Genomic DNA, 17,976 nt, shown 5'->3' with positions numbered 1-17,976 from the left:
CCAAGGCCAGGACAGCTTATTGTCTTCTCTGGATCCAGGGAGCGGCTATCTGCAGACTCCCTGGTACTCCTCCACATCAGGTGACCTTGGTTTCATCTGGTTTGCTGCAAAGAATGTAAACTGAGGCCCCATTTAGAATAATTTCCTTTCCTGTGTGCTCACAAATCCCAACGGACAGTTTATCTAATCACTTCATAAGTACATTTTTATATAAGGAAACATCTCTGGCTGTTCTTCCCTTGAGGGTCTACTGAGTTAAGCAAGTGTAAATGGGCTGTTAATAGGCTGTGATCATACATATAGTAGCTCTGTCAGATCAGATGTAGCATCATGGCATACAGGGTTGCGTGTAATGTCACCAGGTCAGAAATGGTATGAAGGCCAAGCTAATGCTGGAGTGTGTTAACACCAGAGCGAGACTTCGTGTCTGCATGCAAGTTCCTTTGAATGTATGTCACTGAAATATATTTTAATTCTGAGCTGCCTTTGTTTAGCCGCTGTTTCAAGTCCTGAGTGAACCGACGAACAAATGCTGTTTGAGTCATAGCCAAAAAGACCATTGATTGAAAGGGTCAGTTCACCCAAATTACAAAAAAACATATTTTTCCACTTACATCTTGTGATATCATGCAATGCAAACCATTTTGTTTGGAGGAATTTTTGTGTTTTTTGCCAATGTTTCGAGATATCTGTCTCTGAGATTTCTTCCTCCAGCCCAGCAAAGTGGAGAAAATGGAATTTCAGTTGTAATGCTTACAGCATTCAAAATTACATTTAAATAATTCAGCAGTAGTGTGTCTTTCCAGCAACAATGTCCTGGTTACTTTGGATAATCCAAAGACCACACTGACAGCAGTTTTCACTGGAACTACAGTACTTTCTACCAAGAGAAGTTGTTAAGTTGATAGCCTGTTATCTGGATTAGCAAGATCCAGAGCAACACTTTATCTAGAAAGGGAAATTTTAGAATTGCTGTGAGCACCACCAATGGCAAATAAAATCAATCCTATATATAAGGCTACATACTACCAGAGGTTTAGTGAGAAAATGCTTTTTGTAATGTGGGTGAACTGACCCTTTAAGTCACATTTAGAAATATTACAAACTGCAGCTTTAATTAGAGGCTGGAGAGAGTACTATTAATGAAGTCAAAACAGTGTTAATTTAATTATTACTCAAGTATAATCAGGATTAGTTGTGTTGAAAACTCCAAGTTAAAGTACATAAGCAGCTCTTCTGAAAACTATTCCAAGTAGCAGGTCTGGTGATAGTGAAAAGAAAAACGGAGCTGACAATATTTTGATTTCATTTCATGACTTCTTGATTTGATTTAATTCACTCTTTATTTTGCAGAAAAGCCCCCTTCCCACAGTTTGCTGTATGAGTAAAAAAGAGCTTCCTAAAACTGAATATTCTTGTGATTGGGCCATAAGAGGAAAACAGTTCATTTATTATGTATTTCCTGCTATTCTAAAAGTCCTTCAATCCATTCATCCATTATCTATACCTGCTTATCCTTTAGCAGAGTTGCAGGGAGTTGAAGCCTGTCCTAGCTGACATTGGACGAGAGGCAGGGTACACCCTGGACAGGTCATAATTATATTAATGAACAAAGCTGGATTACCTTGACCCCTAGAGGCTCAAAAATTCCCAGGTTCACTGCATGTTAATTGGTTTTGGTCATCTAAATAATGGTAAATATGTTAGGGAATTAGCATAACTAAAGTACAATATAAACTAAAGCTGGTCTGGTATTGTTGCCTAATCTTTTAGCCCAGTTTTGTAGGGGAACCCTGTGTCAAAATCAATATTATTTGGCAAACTGACCCCCAGAAAATCTGGAACTAGGTAGTATTTTTACTAGTGGTACTGGTTGGTTTCTAGGCAAATAATGAAGCTGCAATGTGTAGTCTAGTGTGTGCACGCATTGAACTAAATGGAGTAGGTCCACATTTTGCAAAATATGCTTATTTGCTTTCTTGTCGAGAGTGAAATGAGAAGATTGATATCAGCTACAGGCAGCAGCCAGTTAGCTTAGCTTAGCATTAAGACTGGAAACAGGGGGAAACAACAACATCACAACAACAGCATGTCTTGGCAAACTAGGAAGTAAGCTGAATGTCCGTGGGCAAGTCATTTAACGTTACCTGACACACAAATCATGGCTGGAATAGTGTTGTATTTGTTTATTTCCCATTTACAGAGCCAGGGCTGTGTACAGTCACCAGATTTTGTTTCAGCACACACACTGAACAGAGAGCTGAAGACCATGAGGAGATATTCGCTGAATTTTGACAAAAAGACATGTATTGGATTAAAATCACATACCCCCACCTTTAAACAAACCAGATATAATGTGTTATATTTGGAGAGAGCCAGGCTTGCTGTTTCCCTCTGCTTACAGTCTTTGTGCTAAGCTAAGCTAACAAGCTGCTGGCTGTAGCTTCATATTTAACAGGCAGACATGAGAGTGGTATCAATCTTCTCATCTAACTCGAGACAAGAAAGCAAATAAGTGCATTTTCCAAAATATCAAACTATTTGGGACCTTTATTGGGAACATGGAGGTGATAGGGTACATACACATTGCACAGAAGGTGGTAGGTAGAGAATCTTTTGAGGCAAAACAACACATTTTTTACAAAGGGCCCTCTAACAGTTCATTGTAAATCGATATTTTTCACTGCTGATAAAAAATTATGCAAAGAAATGTTGAGAAAGTGCATATTGGGATTGTCATGTGATTGTTATTTGTTGTTTGGGTTATTAGTCTGTGACAAGACCCAGTTCAAACTCAGTTATCTCAAGTCCATCATGTATTATTGAGGACACTAACAGCAGGATGGAAAATTATAGATGTCTTGATTGATCCACTTAAAAAAGACAAGAGAGGACAGATTGACCCAATCAGGTTTTTTATTTGGAACAGAGTGGCAGATTAGTGACAGGGCGGTGGCGTGGAGGATCCGCCTCCTCTCGCTCACTCAGCCAATGACAGAAACTCAGCCTTAAAAAAATGCAAATGTATAAAAACAGGAATGGGAACAGCAAACATAGAGTAGTGTAGCCTCCATTGGGCTTCACACACACACACACACTCAAACACACATACATGCATACCTACACTCACACACGTACAAATTCACCCTCTCTCACACACACACACACACACACACACACACACACACACACACACACATCTTATTTGGCTACGCAGGCTTAGATGGGTACAAACACACACGTTTACACTTACACAGTCACTTTAAAAAAGACAGTACGTGTTAAGATCATTCCTGCCTGTGAAAAAGTGGCGTGTTGTCTGTCCGTCTGCCCTGCGGCAGAGAGACAGACAGGCAGACAGACAGACAGTGAAAAGACAGTCAGTGTGTGTGAAAGCCACTGTGAGGGACCAGCTGCCCCTCATTCAGGAGTGAACAGACTAAACACACGCAGACACACACACATACACACACACACACACGTCGACAGGCTAGTCAGTGTACACAAGAGTCTGCTGTGAAATACCAAGGTGAAGCACTCACTTAGATGAGGTGTAGACACACACACACACACACACACACACCCATGTTCTCACACTGGCGAGGGGGCAGGCGACGTACACACACAGGAGTGGAAGAGGTGTGTTACCTGTCTGTGGAAGAGCGTGAGAACTGCTGGAGTAGGTAAACACACACTTGACCACAGTACATTCCAACTTTATCTCACCCCTCTTTTTCTTTCAAACGCACAAAAACACACACAGGCATCCACACACACCCAGACTAGTATAGTTTTGACTCCCATGCATTTTTGTTCTACAGTACTGAGTATAATAGAAGCTACTAGCCCAGTCGCACTGGTGTGGTTATTGTTACAATCTCTTAGATAGAAGCACAGCCCTCCTGTCTCCTCACATTCCCCTTCCCAAACCAAAGCCTAACCCCTTTTCCCCATTGTCCCCTCCCCAAAAAAGAGTCCAACAGCAGGTTAAAGTTGACCCCATAAACGCTAATTCAAAGTCTGTTTCTTCTCATAACCAAAGCTTAAATGACAAAAGTTGACTGAATGGGGACAACGTCCTGCGCGGATTCACACTTCCTGTTTTTCATTAAAGCCCCCCTCGCTTCCCAGAGGCCCCTCCCATCCCCAAACAGAGAGCCAATGGTGGACGAAAAAGAAAGTGAGGCATGCAAAAGGTGTGTGTGTGAGGGGGTGGGGTTATCAGATGACGTGATGACTGGACACGTAGTTGTGCTTTTACACAAACAGACCAAACTCTAAACCAACCGGCAACTGATCCATAACTAATCAATAACATATTGAAACCACCTGATCTCGCTTGTATCACAATGACAATGATGATGATGATGGGTTTGATATGTGTTTTAATGATATGATGTACAGTATATTTATAAGTCTGTGTGGTGTATTTAAATGCACAGCAAGTATATGTCTGCACCTGTGTGTGTGTGTGTGTGTGTGTGTGTGTGTGCGTGCGTGTGCGTGCGTGCGTGCGTGTGTGTGTGCATGATGCTGACGAGAGCACAGCTCATCTAAAGTGATGACAGATGTGATGAATAAAAACTCTTCATGATCATGCAGATGATTAGTGATGCCAGAAAGGATACGTTGATATTTACATATAAATTTTTTTTTAAACTGCTAAATACACATCCTCCCGTTTAAGTATTATCATTATTATTATTATTACGGTATTATTATTATTGTTCACCACCCAGCCCCAAAACATTGATATATTATTGGTTATTATTACTATCCGTAACTAGTCTTTGTACAGCTTAGAGGAGCAGACGGGCCGCCGGCTCGGTGTGAGCGTGAGCAAACGTCTATGTGACCAGACACTGTTTCCACAGCGGCTCCCCAATGTTGTGAAACACGTCGAGGGTTGAGCACTGTTTTCTGGTTGGCCGAGCACAGAGAGAGAGGTCAGAGCCACCTTCAAGCAGATGCGAGTGTGTGTGTATGCATGTGCGTGTGTGTAAGCTTGTGTTTATGTGGCTGTATGGATGTGTGTATGCGTCTTTGAGCACCACAGGGATGGAAGGCACAAAAGAGACCTTTCCTCTCACCTTTGACCCTGGGCTCTGTGCGGCCAACCAGACGCTCTGCGTGTTTTTTGGGGGGTGAGGGGCAGAATCGAGCCCACCCCTCTCTTTTTGTTTTGTGTCTTGCTCAGCTTGCACCGCCCCTCTCCTCTTTCATTTTAGCCTTTTCATTTGCTCCATAAAAACAGAGGAGGAACTTTTTTTTGTGCTGGAAAACACAGGTTAAGAGCTTGTGTTTTGGGTTTTTTGGGTTTTTTTTTTACAAAATAATCATATCATTACATACAGAACAAGAGAATCTGCAGAATATTAATAACAACATTTACTTTAAAAACATCTTGTGTGTATGTGTTATTTTTTCAGAATATATTTGGATTTTTTTTCTTGTTTTTTTTCCCTCTTTTTCGTTTTCATTGAAAAGAAAGTTCCAAGTCTGCAGAGAGAAAGGCGCTCTCAAGTGTTTTGGAGACGAGAGGAGAGAGGGATGAGGAGAGGTGAGCAGATGAGGGGGAAGCGACGAAGAAGAAGAGGAGGAGGAGGAGGAGGAGGAAGGGGGCTTAGAGTATCTTTCTCTCTTCTCTCTCTCACTCTTTCTCTCTCCCTCAGTGTGCGGTGCGTCTCTCTGGCATACGAGTGTTATGCGTAAAACTCCTCCTGCTTGTCTGGTTTCTGGTAGGTGACGGTGGCCTGTTTGGGTTCCTCCAGTGTGTAGCTGCCCTCGTCCTTCTTCTTCATCCTGTACACCAGCAACATCACCAGGAAGGCAGCAAACAAGGCACCCACTACTCCTCCCACTATCACAGCTAAAGAAAGACAAAAAGAGAGGGTGTATATCTTAAAAACTTTGCAGAACATTACAGATCAGATCCTACAAACACTTAGAAATACACATAAACAAACACTACAATGGCATTAGAGCCACCGTTACATCCTGCAGCAGACTACATCACTATAAACATGCGCTGCTTCAAACACGCCTAGTATGAAAACAGAACAAACCTATCACAGCATCACTATCAGCTAGCTGCTAAGTGAAGACTGATGAGCCTGAATGTGCCAACATACGTTCTGTGCTGCCAACAGCTTTGTGCTAAATCACAGCCCTGCAGTGCTACATAGTAGTTTAGGTGTAACCAATCCGCAGAAGCTGCATTTTTCCTCCTTCTGCACACATCGCTAATGAACTCTTGCTGTGTGCGATAGATTAATGTGTGGTTATCAAATTGGTGGGGGGGGGGGTTCCCTTGTTAAGCTAATTGGTATTGACGCCAAAACCGAGTACAAACTGTTTATTTTCCAAAAAGCTTGAGGAACACTTTGTTTCCATTCATTGTGTGGGAGGTGTGTACTTTGTTTATTCCATCACTGCCAATATCAGAGTGCATAGGCTGTGGTATTTAAAATAACATGCACTGTCATTGCAAAGGTATTCACCATTCTTGACTTTTCACACCATTTCTTGTAATTAAATCTTATTAATAAACTTAATTCGTTAGATTTTTTTGTCAGATCATGCAGTTTTTATGTGTTATATTGTGCATAAATATGTACTTTTACCATCCCTGATTTTACTGTGGAAGACAATTGTGATATTGAACATGAGAAATATTAATTGAACCCTTTGCGGTTTCTTTGTTTTAGAAGAAATACTTTTCCTTGAATCCATAATATCAAATCTTCATTACCATCACTGACTAAAACAAAGATGGGTCCATAGATGGCAATGTCAATCGGTCTGTCCACCACATTGGTCCAGACTTAAATGTCTCAACAGCTATTGGATGGATTGCCATTAAATTTGGTCCAGACATTAATGCCCTCCTCAGGATGAATTGTAACAACTTTGGTGATCTCATTACTTTTCATCCAGCGCCATCATGTTTATTCGTCCAATACTTTGGTTTATGACCAAATACTTGTAAAACTAATGACATTCCCATCAGCCTCAGCTGTAATTGCTATGTAGCAAATATCCACATTCTAACATGCTAAACTAAGATGGCTATAATGGTAAACATTATAGCTGCTAAACATCAGCATGGTCACTGTGAGAATGCTGACATGCTTAGCATGCTGAAATTAGCAGTTAGCTCAAAGCACTGCCGTGCCTAAGTGCAGCCTCGCAGAGCTGCTAGCATGACTGTAGACTCTTAGTCTTGTTAAAATATTGACACACCCGCCACAGTACCGTGAAACATTGAATAGATTCAGGGGGTAAAAGGCAGAATTGCAATAGTTATGGATGAAAAACAATATGAAGGAAACACAACTGCAATCAAAGTACCATGTGATCCGAAATATTTGGCTGGGGCAAAAAAAGCCTGATTGAAATGGAAATCTTATTGTTTTATTTATCAAAACTTTGAAAAATTACATTATTTCTATTCTACTGACACATTTTGTCATAACTTTGGCAAAGAATCCAAATCTCAAAGTCTTCTGAATCATTGTGAAAAGTCAAAGATACTAAATACCTGCAAATCACTGTATCTCTCGTGTTCTTTAACATGTTACTCCCATAGATGAAAGTGACTACACATGTACAGCACTACGTGCATATATGAGTCTGACATTTCCAGTTGTAATTTGGTTCTATCATACAGACAGTCTAGTCTAAAGTCTGTTGCCTCCGGCTCTTTACCAATGACCAGGAAATCAGCGAAAACCACCGCCAGCAATCCACCAATCAGAACAGCTGTAGGAGAGACAGAGAGCCAGTCAGGTCAGGCAAGTTGGCTGCTCTCTCACTTTCTACAAAAGCTCTTTGGGATGAGGAGAGGGGACACTTGAAAAGAAATTGGATTCACCCAGAGGGAAAATGATGAGAAAAGGAGGGGAGAAAGGAGGGGTTGGATGACCCAAGAAGAGGATTGTTTGTTCTCAACGAGTCAAACAGGGCTAAGTAGCACATTCACTTATCGTGATGAATCTGTACTACGTGAACGTGAGGTAATGCCAGTTTATCTTAGCAGCTCCTGGAAAGCAGGGAAAGAATACAGGAGGCAACTGGGAAATGTAATCTGTCGATCTAAGAGGTGACTACTAAGTAGTTTATTTGACAGAAAGGCAGAATGGCAGACAGACAGGATCAGACAGACATGCAGTGACAAACGTACAAAAAATATCATTAACATTAACTTAACTGACAGATGTTCCTACCTATCAAGACCTCTTTTCTCTCTAGGATGTTCTTCTGTGGCAGCTGGGCGGCAGAGCTTCCTCCGTCCACTGTGTTGCCGCTCAGATCAGGATCCACTGGCATTATACCTCGACCAAGATCATTGCGGCGATCATCGCGGATCTCAAAATCTCCACTTGGTCCTGCAGCACCCACGTCATTGTTACCATCCTGAGACAGAGAGGGAAAAGTGACAGGACATTTACATTTGCTGTAATCACATTTGTTCCATGGAGCTGCTACACTGAAACTTATCCAAACCAACACTAACATAGAACTTTCCATGGCATATGTTGGCCTTTGGAACAATGGGCCTCTGTATGTTCTGATTGTTGGAAAGTTGCATATTGTCCAACACATATACACACTTCATAAAATCTGGCAGCCTAATTACAATGTGGAAAACCAGACAAATCTAAATGCATCATGCTTTAATGCAGGACTGCTGCAAATAAACAGAAGCACACCAATCAGAGATATGACTCTGGCCTGTAAATAATTAAGCTGTCAGTGTTAAAGAGGAAGAAGAGGTGGGTATGAAACTCTAATAGTTTATTGGTACTGACCGAAATGAGTCCATTAGAACAGAGTAATGAAAAAGTTAGTATGTGAGTACCAGGTCAGATTTGAGATCTTATTCACATATTCTTTTTTTTTTTTTAAAGAACATTTTTTTCGGATAGTATTTTATTTAGGCAAAGTTATTGTACGGTTGCTTGTGTTTATGCAACATTTAAAGGGTAAGGCTGGCGATATTCTATATTTTTCTTATTGTCAACAAATCTCATAAAAATCACCAGAACCAACAATGAATTGATTCCTTTAGTAAATCCTGATATAGCTTATTCTTCTGTTCCAAAGAGCTCCTTTTTTGTCCAAAAACTATTAAAACACATAAATGAGCCACATTGTTGCACTGAGTTACCTGTTCTGGCATCACCATGAACATGGGCACTGTAGTTTATTTTGAGATTTTCTGTATAAACCATCCTGCTGCTGTATATTATATATTATATAATATTCAGTATAATGTGTATTAATCCACAGCTGAAAATAGTCCCCAACAAATACACTATTTACTCCTGTTTGAGTAATATTTGCTAAAAAAACATATATTAGTGGAAATGAAACAATCTCATGAACCTATTAATTTGTGATCTGCATTTAAAGACTGATGCCACAGACAGGGTAGGGAAGTGTTAAAGTATTCAGTAGTGAAAGTATTAAGTTGATGTTATTTGTTTTGGTCTTTTCATGGGATTTGTTGACAATCCGAAAAGAGAATAAGAATAACACCAGCCTTATCATTTTACATTTGCGAAATGTGGCTTCTTTTGTTAAAAGGAATAGTTTGATTCCTTGGTCAGTTTTTTTCTGAAAGTAAGACAAGAAGATTGATACCACTCTCATGTCTGTAAGTTAGGTACGAAGCTGGAGACCAGAGGCGATTAGCCTAACTTAGCATAAATACTGGAAACAAAGGGAAAAAGCTAGCCTGGTTCTGTCTAAAGCTCAAAAATACACTTACCAGCACCTGTAAAGCTCACTAATTTACATGCTGTATCTTGTTAGTTTAAACCATACACAAACAGTAATGTAAAAACAACACTTTGTGGTTACAGGGGTGCTGTGTTTCTTGGCTAACAACAGCTTGGCGCAGTGACATCCCAGAATCTTGTCATCACCGTGAAGTTGGGTGGACGGGCAACTGTTGTTCATCAAGAAATAGTTACACGTAACTCCCCCTAAAACCACAAATTGTTGTCATTTTTACGTAACTCTGAGACTATGTTCCTTTATGGGAGGGAGTTAATATTGTCACTCCCTACTCCCTGTTGGGCTGTGTTTAGAGTTTTCTTGTGGGGGGTGATGGGATGAGGTCCGACCTTGACACCAAATATAGACACTGTTCATATTCTAATGTGAGTTGGCAGACTAAACTAATATTTTGAATCTCACCGGTGTAGTTGTGGGCTGCTGTGGGCGGGTTGTTCTCTCTGTTGGCACCACCTGAGTGGCTATCGTCATGGGAACCCTGGGCCTGAAGGGGAACCTGGTCTTGACAGTGGACGCAGTGGTGGTGGTAGTAGGTGCAGTTGTCGTTGGCTCAGGGGTGGTCTCTGCTGTGGTGGGCATGTCTTCCTCTCTGGTGGTTTCCATGTCGAAGTCTGCGTAAAACGATGTAGGTTCAGGTGATAGGTAGACATCTTCTTCTTCTGTGGTGCTCAGGTCATCCGAACCGGCAGAGGGCACTGCACTTTCTGCAGGGCTGATTGCTGGGTTGGTGGTCACAACAGGAACAGCAGCAGGGGATCGTGGGGCAGCGGTGGTCTGGGCAGCGGCCCTGATTCGCTCCAGCTCTCTCTGTCTTTCAAGCTCACGCAGTCTCTGCCTCTCTCTCTCTTTCTCTCGCTCTCTCTCACGTTCCCTCTCTCGCTCGCGCTCTCTCTCCCTCTCCCTCTCTCTCTCCATCTCTCGGACCCGCTCCCTCTCTCTTTCCCTCTCCCTCTCCCTCTCTAACTGTCTCTCCCTCTCTCTCTCCTTCTCCACTTCCCTCTGCCTCTCTTGCTCTTTCTCTCTCTCCCTCTCTACCTCCATCTCTCTCTCCTTCTCCAGCTCTCTCTCTGTTTCCCAGAACACACCGCTCTCTCCGTCAGCCTCGGTGGGCAGTGGGGTGGTGGTGGGGTCCTCTGGGTTGGGGCTTGGCTCAGCTGCAGGTGAGGCAGAGGGGGCGGGCCCGGTGGCCTGGGTGGTGGAGAGGAGGAGGGGCTCTTCCGTGGTGAAAGACACACCCACCGATGTGGGCCTCATACTGATCTCAGGAACTGGAGAGGGGAGAATTTTGAAAATAAAAATAAACAACAACAAGCAGAGGAGGCAGAAAATTAATACAGGTACACAGCTCACTCAGTCACACATCTCTCAACCCACTCGCCCACACACTCACACACCCGCACAAACAGTAAACCAGAAACTGAGAGGTGTAGTGTTGCACGACTGTATTTCTTTTAATCTTATTTCGTTTCACTGAGAGGATTTTTGAGGACTCGATATCATGCATAAATTTCACACTGTAGATATAGTAAATATAGTGCACTATATAGTAAATTGGAAGGGATTTTTTCATAGCATTTTGTTTATCTACACTACGCTGGCATTTCTTTCACCTGAAAATGGAGCTTGTCAAAATATCTCTCCAGAGTGGATAAATCTGAAAACACTTCTATTGTGTTTTATCACTATGACATCATTAAGGTCATTATTTTTTTCAGACAAAGCTCCTCCAGATCCACAGAAGGCATTATACAACGCAGACTGAGTGTTTCTTTAAGAGGACAATTTTCCATTCCCTCTCCGTGATCACAAATTTTAAATGTCACTATAGCCAATCAGCTATGTTTGTTTTGTCAAATGACTTTAGGATCATAAAGTAGTGATTTTATTGATGACTCAGCGCAGCAATGGGAGCCGCAATCAAATCAACATTTTCCGCTCGTTTTGCTCTCTGACAACAGAAACAGGAAAATATGTACGACTACAGTAAATTGTGAGTTCAGCTGTATTAAAACATGGAGAGCAGGAGGTGGCAGTTCAACCAACTGACAGTCTGTCCCTCTCCTGACCAGATGTTGGCTGTGATGTGCAGTTTTGCTGTTGGCCAACTGAAGATGGAGAAGAAGAGATTTAACTGTTTTCCTTTTGTTTTGTCCTTAGAGAGAAGAGAAGAGAATAGAAGAAAGGAAAAGAGACGCCGGTGCTGACTGATTCATTTTCTTCTTAAATCTCATAATAGTATTATACCACTTTTCATTTTGTTATAGCAGTGAAGCTCCCTGGGTTGAAAGAGAAACAAATTGAATTTACAGGCACAAAGACATGTAGGCTGACAGAAGAGCTGGAGAGGATATTGAAATATGGACTCGAACAATGCAGCTTCTGTTAAATTTATCAGACGCCTCAAAATGCCACATTCTCAAGCAGCAGCAACGCAAAATGCACATCCATCTGTTGAAAATTAGCTTTTCCTTTGGAATCAGATGGCTCTGTATCACGGTTTGAGATAAAGCAATTTGCCGGGCTGCTGTTTCAACCACAGGGGTGCCTCTGCTGCACTCTCCTGCTCTGAATTGTAATTTATTTTGAGCGTGCTCGCCGCTAGCGCAGTGCCTGAACCGAGGGCAGCCCTCAGTGAGTCATGCTTAATAAGGAGAGCCATGCTCAGGCTTCAACAGCCAGATCAGAAAATCTGCCTGAATTACACCAATGTGACTTACGTTAAGTAGGTAATTCCTACGCACGCAGACAGCCATCTCACTCAAACACAGACATACGCTCGCAGATAGGTGCACACGACTGCTGGTGTGTGTGTGTGATCGCCTAAACTGTGTGGACTGTAATCTGATTAGAGTAAATAAGATCTGGGGGAATCGAGCCTGGGTTTCTGCTTGTTTGCAAGGGTGTGTCTGTATTTGAAGGTGTTTTCAGTAAATCTGTATCAAAACTTGTCTGTCTAGCCAAACGGCGTGTTTGCATTGTGTGATTGTGTGGCCTTTGTGCATGTGAGTCTGGTGAACAGAGCGACCATAACTCCAGGACAGGGAGGGGTGTGGGGTCTTCAGGGTCAGCAGATTGAAACCCAGCAGCTGTCGAGTTTGAAAGAACCAGGGCGTGAGTGTGTAACCCCACACACACACACACACACACACACACACACACTGAAACACACACACTTACAGCCAGAGCCGGAGCCCGAGTAGAGGTCCTCATCATCGTAGAACTCGTCTCTCGTCGAGCCTTCATCATCAATAGACGGCGACCAAGTCTGTCCCTGTGAGAGACACAGAGAGGAGGGGATACACATGACAGAGATTAGAGTTATTCAGCATGAATGACTGAGCTGTTTGTCATTTCATTTGAAAGAGAGACCACTTTGGCAGATTACATGCGCACACACAGACACGCACACAACTGTCCAAGAGGAGGTGCTGGCAGCATTATGGTGGACAGGGTAACATCTGTCCGTCTGTGGCTCTGTGGAGGAGCATAGTTAATGAGTTGATCTAAAGCTGGGATTTTGGCAGAGGAACATCAAAGCCTTTAAGAAGAGAGGGGTTTCATTCAGTCTCTGCTTACGTGTCAGTTACATGTGATGCTCAGCCTGTAAAGTAGCAGAGTATGGAGAAGCAGTTCACTCTTGAACTCTGGCTGCTGCTACTCACAATTACTTCCATCGTCAATTAATCTGTAAATTGTTTTCTTTTTGATTTATCAATTATTTATTAGATTATAAAATGTTAGAAAACAGTGAAAAATGCTCATTCCACATTCCCAAAGCCAAAGGTGGCGTCTTCAAATGTCTTATTTTGTCAGTTAAAACAGTTTAAAACCCAAAGATGTTAAGTTTCCAATTATATAAAACTGAACAAAAAACACCAAATCCTCACAAGAAGCTTGAACCAGAAAATGTTAGGCATATTTCCTTGATAAACGATTAACGTTAATCCATCAACTAATTGTTTCAGCACTAAATTGTTTTTATCTTTAAAATAGTGAACAAGACTAAGAGTCTAAAGCCACGCTAGCAGCTCTGTGAGTCTGTACTTAAGACACAGCAGAGCTTTGAGCTAAATGCTAACTGTAGCATGCTAACACAATGACAATGCTAACATGCTGATGTTTAACAGGTATAATGTTTGCCAAGTTTAGCATCTTAGTTTAGCGTGTTAGCATGCCAACATTTGCTAATTAGTGCTAAACACAAAGTACAGCTGAGGCTGATGGGAATGTCATTAGTTTCGCAGGTATTTGGTCATAAATCAAAGTGTTTCATGGCAATCCATCTAATAGTTGGAGCTAGCATGGCTAAAAATGCCTGTCACAATTTCCCAGAGCACAAGGTAACATCTTCAAAGTGCTTGTTTTGTCTGGCCAATAGTCCAAAACCCAAAGATGTTCAGTTTAACAGAAACAGAGAAAAGTAGCAAATCATCACACTTGAGAAGCTGTAACAAGCCAATATTTTTGCTTTATAATCTATGATCATTATTGTTGTTGGTAAATCTTTTCAGTACTGTTTTGAACTCCTAGTGTGAACTTTGAGTAGGATAAAATCACCAGCTCTTCTTACAGCTGCATTCTGAAGCCTCTCTGCCAGTAATATGTCTGTAACTGTCTCTCATGGATCATTTCACAGCATCCTCCCTGCTCATCACTGCACCTTAATCCAGGCCTATTTCATGTACGTCTGTGAGGGGAAAGAACAAGTGTGCCTGGCGAACTCCGTCAGGGTCAGGCAAGAGAGATTAGTCGCAGATCGTTTGGGGGTTGAACCTCTGAAGTGAATGACCTCAGCCTCCTCCTTTGAGGCTGATCCCTCCTCTCTCTTCATTCATCTTGCTCTCTTTTTCTCTTGACCTCAATCCCACATCCCTGCGATGTTTAAACACAAACTTAAGCGCTCATCCATCACACAGGGTCAGCTAATACTGCTATCAAATGCATGCGCTTAAGAGACACCGCCCGTACTGCAGTGCAAAGATACATTTCATGCTACAGTACATACCACACGATGTTTCAAGACAAGTTTTACTGTAACTGTACTTGTAGACTGCATTCATTTCAAGTATTTGCAGGCAAACAAATGTCATGTAGATACATCCAAATGACACCCTATTTTGGTCTTTCAAAATACGTTCACATTTACAAATACAATGTACTGTGTGATGATTTTGAAATATACTGTCTCTCTATTGATTTCTACCAGTATGTTAAATGTTTTTTCTATTGCTATTTTGTCATTGGTAGAATGTAATTAAGTACAGTTACTCAAGTACTGTACTTAACTACAATTTTACTTCATACTTCCACTCGAGTACATTTATCTGACAAGCTATAGTTTCTGATTACTTTGCAGATAAAGATTTTACATGCAGAACAAAATATGAAGCCTTGTTATAGATTAAACTACCAAACAGTATGTAATGCAGTAATTATCTCCACCTCTACCAGTTTTGACAATAAAATGTTTTTACACATTATAGCATCAGTAATAGTAACTCTGAAAGGGGCCATTCTGAGTACTTTTAATTTTGATACTTTAAAGTTGCACAAATGTTTTTTTTGCCACTTCAGGGCAGCGGAACAAGCTGTAAACACAACACTGAAATTTTTATCACTTTACAAAGTTGAATATGGGGAAAAATATGGGGAACTTGTTAGCAAAGAGTTGCTTATTTACACAACCAGCAGACACAGAACAACATTAGCATTCATTTGAAGTTGTGTTTCTGACCACCTGATGAATGTAAGTCCAATATTCATCACTCTCCTTTATTTCTGTTTTGCTCTCCACCAACTCCTGAGGGAAAATATCTCTTTTCAGTTGCTAAATGCTCCACTATGTTCACCAGCTACGCAGCTAGTCACTAACTTTGTCCATCTGCGGTTTAACAAAACAAACAATCAGCTGAAAAATGATAAAACGCTATATAGAGCTGAGGGCCACTGCAGATTTGGGTAAAAAGTTTCTGTGGGTTCATCACTACGAGCGACCTCATTTACATACAAATAATCTATTGTTAATATAAAAATATGACACAGCAGCGTTTTGCTGATAATACTTCTGTACTTTTACTTGCAGAACTTTATAATATATTTTTACAGTGTGGAATTGCTACTTTTATTTAAGTGAAGGAGATGAACACTTCTGCCATCACTGCATTTTGTACCTAGATTCAGCTCAGTACACACTAAGTAGTACAATGTTGCGATGCCAAGAACAAAGGGTTCAGTTTTGCTCCAGGTATTGGAAAAGAGTCAGTCCACTGCTGAAAATGTGACCAAAACAAACTTATCTCCTCAGCAATCTTAAGCCCATCCTGAGGCCCTATAGAGCTGTGTCTCCTATGTGAACTAATTGTACACACACACACACACACACACACACACAGAAGCAGAAGCTCCTCCCCGGCTCCAGACAGAGGAAACCTGATGCCTTTAAAAGCCAATAAAAGCATAATGGAATCTAGAAACCCGAGCATCTCAGTCCATCACATCTCAGCATGAGGTGGAGCTGAAACGCTATATGTACCTCCTGAAAATGAAATTGACTTGAAGTTGTTTGGAGCCTCGACACATGGAGGATATGGGCTTCACAAAGTGGAAGGATGAGAGTGTGTGTGCATCACGCTTCGACAGTAAATGTGTGTGCGAAGGCCTGGTGATCTCAAACCCTGAAAGTGCCGAAAAGTGCCGAAAAGTGGTGACACAACGTCTCAGTGCAAGCATGGTGTGAATGTGTGTGTGTGTGTGTGTGTGTGTGTGTGTGTGTGTGTGTGTGTGTGTGTGTGTGTGTGTGTGTGTGTGTGTGTCCGTGCTGTATTCCAAGGATCAGTTTTACAATGAAGGCCGTTGCTATGGGCAACCTTTGCCTTTCACAGAAATTCCCGTCTCCCAGTGAGAAGCTACCAGACACACACACACTCTCTCTCTCTCACACACACACGTATAAGAGCTCTAACTGCATAAGCAAAGGTGTTCTGTAACATCAAATAAACAACCCTAAAAACCAACATCAAAACAGACTGCTCCCCCTCTATTTGTCCCTCCCCACTCTGCCTCCCTTCGTCTCCCCCCTCTGGATCCACAAACTCTGTGCCAGTGTATCCCCGTCCTCGCCCCATTTTGCTTTCATCTTAAACTCCCATTTCTTATCTTGAGGCTGCCCCTTAAATTCAGCATGACTCCAAAAAACACACATACACATACTTAAATAAACAGACCCCCCACCCCCAAAGCGGCACCAGATCCCACCCTAGGGGCCCCTTTTACAAGTCCCCTATACACACAACAACCTCCAGCACATACTGTAGTTGCAGAGGGCGAGTCTGCTGTTTGCCTATTGTCAGTTTTGGACCTGGTGTGTGCTGTGTGTGTTTAAATGAGCATCATTTATGTTCATCCTAACCTTTAAGAGTAATATGTAATCACCCTCTGTGTCTCGACATGTTTAATTTATGAGCCGATATTCTAAGTGTGAATTCACGGTATGGCGGGCAGTAGTGCGTCACTATGTGTAATAACAGTGTGTGTGTGTGTGTGTGTCTGAATGGGTATAATCACAGGTTTTGTTTGTGGTGTGTGTGTTCATGCACACGCAAATGTCCCTCAGACCCATTTGTGTGGGTGTGTGCATTTTACGTGATTTTGGGGGAGTCGAATAGGGCCAGCTCTGCATTTTGCCTCTGTTTCAGGAGCTATAAACAGCTGTACTTTCTGTCTGCGCCACATAGCTAACTAACCACAACGAGACGCAACGAGCTCTCCTCCACCGCACGCATGACCCGGGGCCAAAATCATCTGTATGTTGCCCTCAATTTCCCTCCACCACTGCATTTTGTTCCCATTCGTTATAAAAGGAAACTGTAAGATGACAGCCATGTTCCGCTGGATCTGTGGAGTGAATGCAATCCTGGTTTTTGGCAACGTATGAAGCACTGCCATTGTAAGACATGCGGTGCCAGTTGGAGTCATTTTAAAACAATCTGGGAGCGTGGAATATATAATTATGTATACTTGTGTAAAAAGAGAAGGGGAAAACATAAAACCAAAGGACAAAAAAAAACAGAAGCAGACAAAGAATCCGTGTTTGTTGGGGTAATGTCATGTCCTGACAAAGCGAGCACAGGTGCGTCCTCTGAGGGGTGTTGCAACATTTGCAGTGACTCAGGTAGA

General features: G+C 41.9%; 1 protein-coding gene across 1 annotated transcript in view; it reads right to left on the bottom strand.

Moving 5' to 3' along the window:
- Nucleotides 1–2,898: 2,898 nt before the first annotated feature.
- Nucleotides 2,899–17,976, bottom strand: part of sdc3 (syndecan 3) — a 35,814-nt gene continuing 20,736 nt past the window's right edge. Inside the window, exons 2-5 of the mRNA XM_044171711.1 lie at nucleotides 12,979–13,072; nucleotides 10,204–11,069; nucleotides 8,226–8,415; nucleotides 2,899–5,869 (exon numbers count right to left, since the gene is read on the bottom strand). Coding sequence (XP_044027646.1) covers nucleotides 5,703–5,869; nucleotides 8,226–8,415; nucleotides 10,204–11,069; nucleotides 12,979–13,072 — 1,317 coding nt within the window. The 3' untranslated portion in view covers nucleotides 2,899–5,702. The remainder of the gene's footprint in view (nucleotides 5,870–8,225; nucleotides 8,416–10,203; nucleotides 11,070–12,978; nucleotides 13,073–17,976) is intronic.

Source organism: Siniperca chuatsi, linkage group LG17, assembly GCF_020085105.1.
Source record: "Siniperca chuatsi isolate FFG_IHB_CAS linkage group LG17, ASM2008510v1, whole genome shotgun sequence".
Taxonomy (NCBI): Eukaryota; Metazoa; Chordata; class Actinopteri; order Centrarchiformes; family Sinipercidae; genus Siniperca; species Siniperca chuatsi.
The sequence above is the reverse complement of the archived record's forward strand: the minus strand, read 5'-3'. Positions and strand labels throughout refer to the sequence as shown.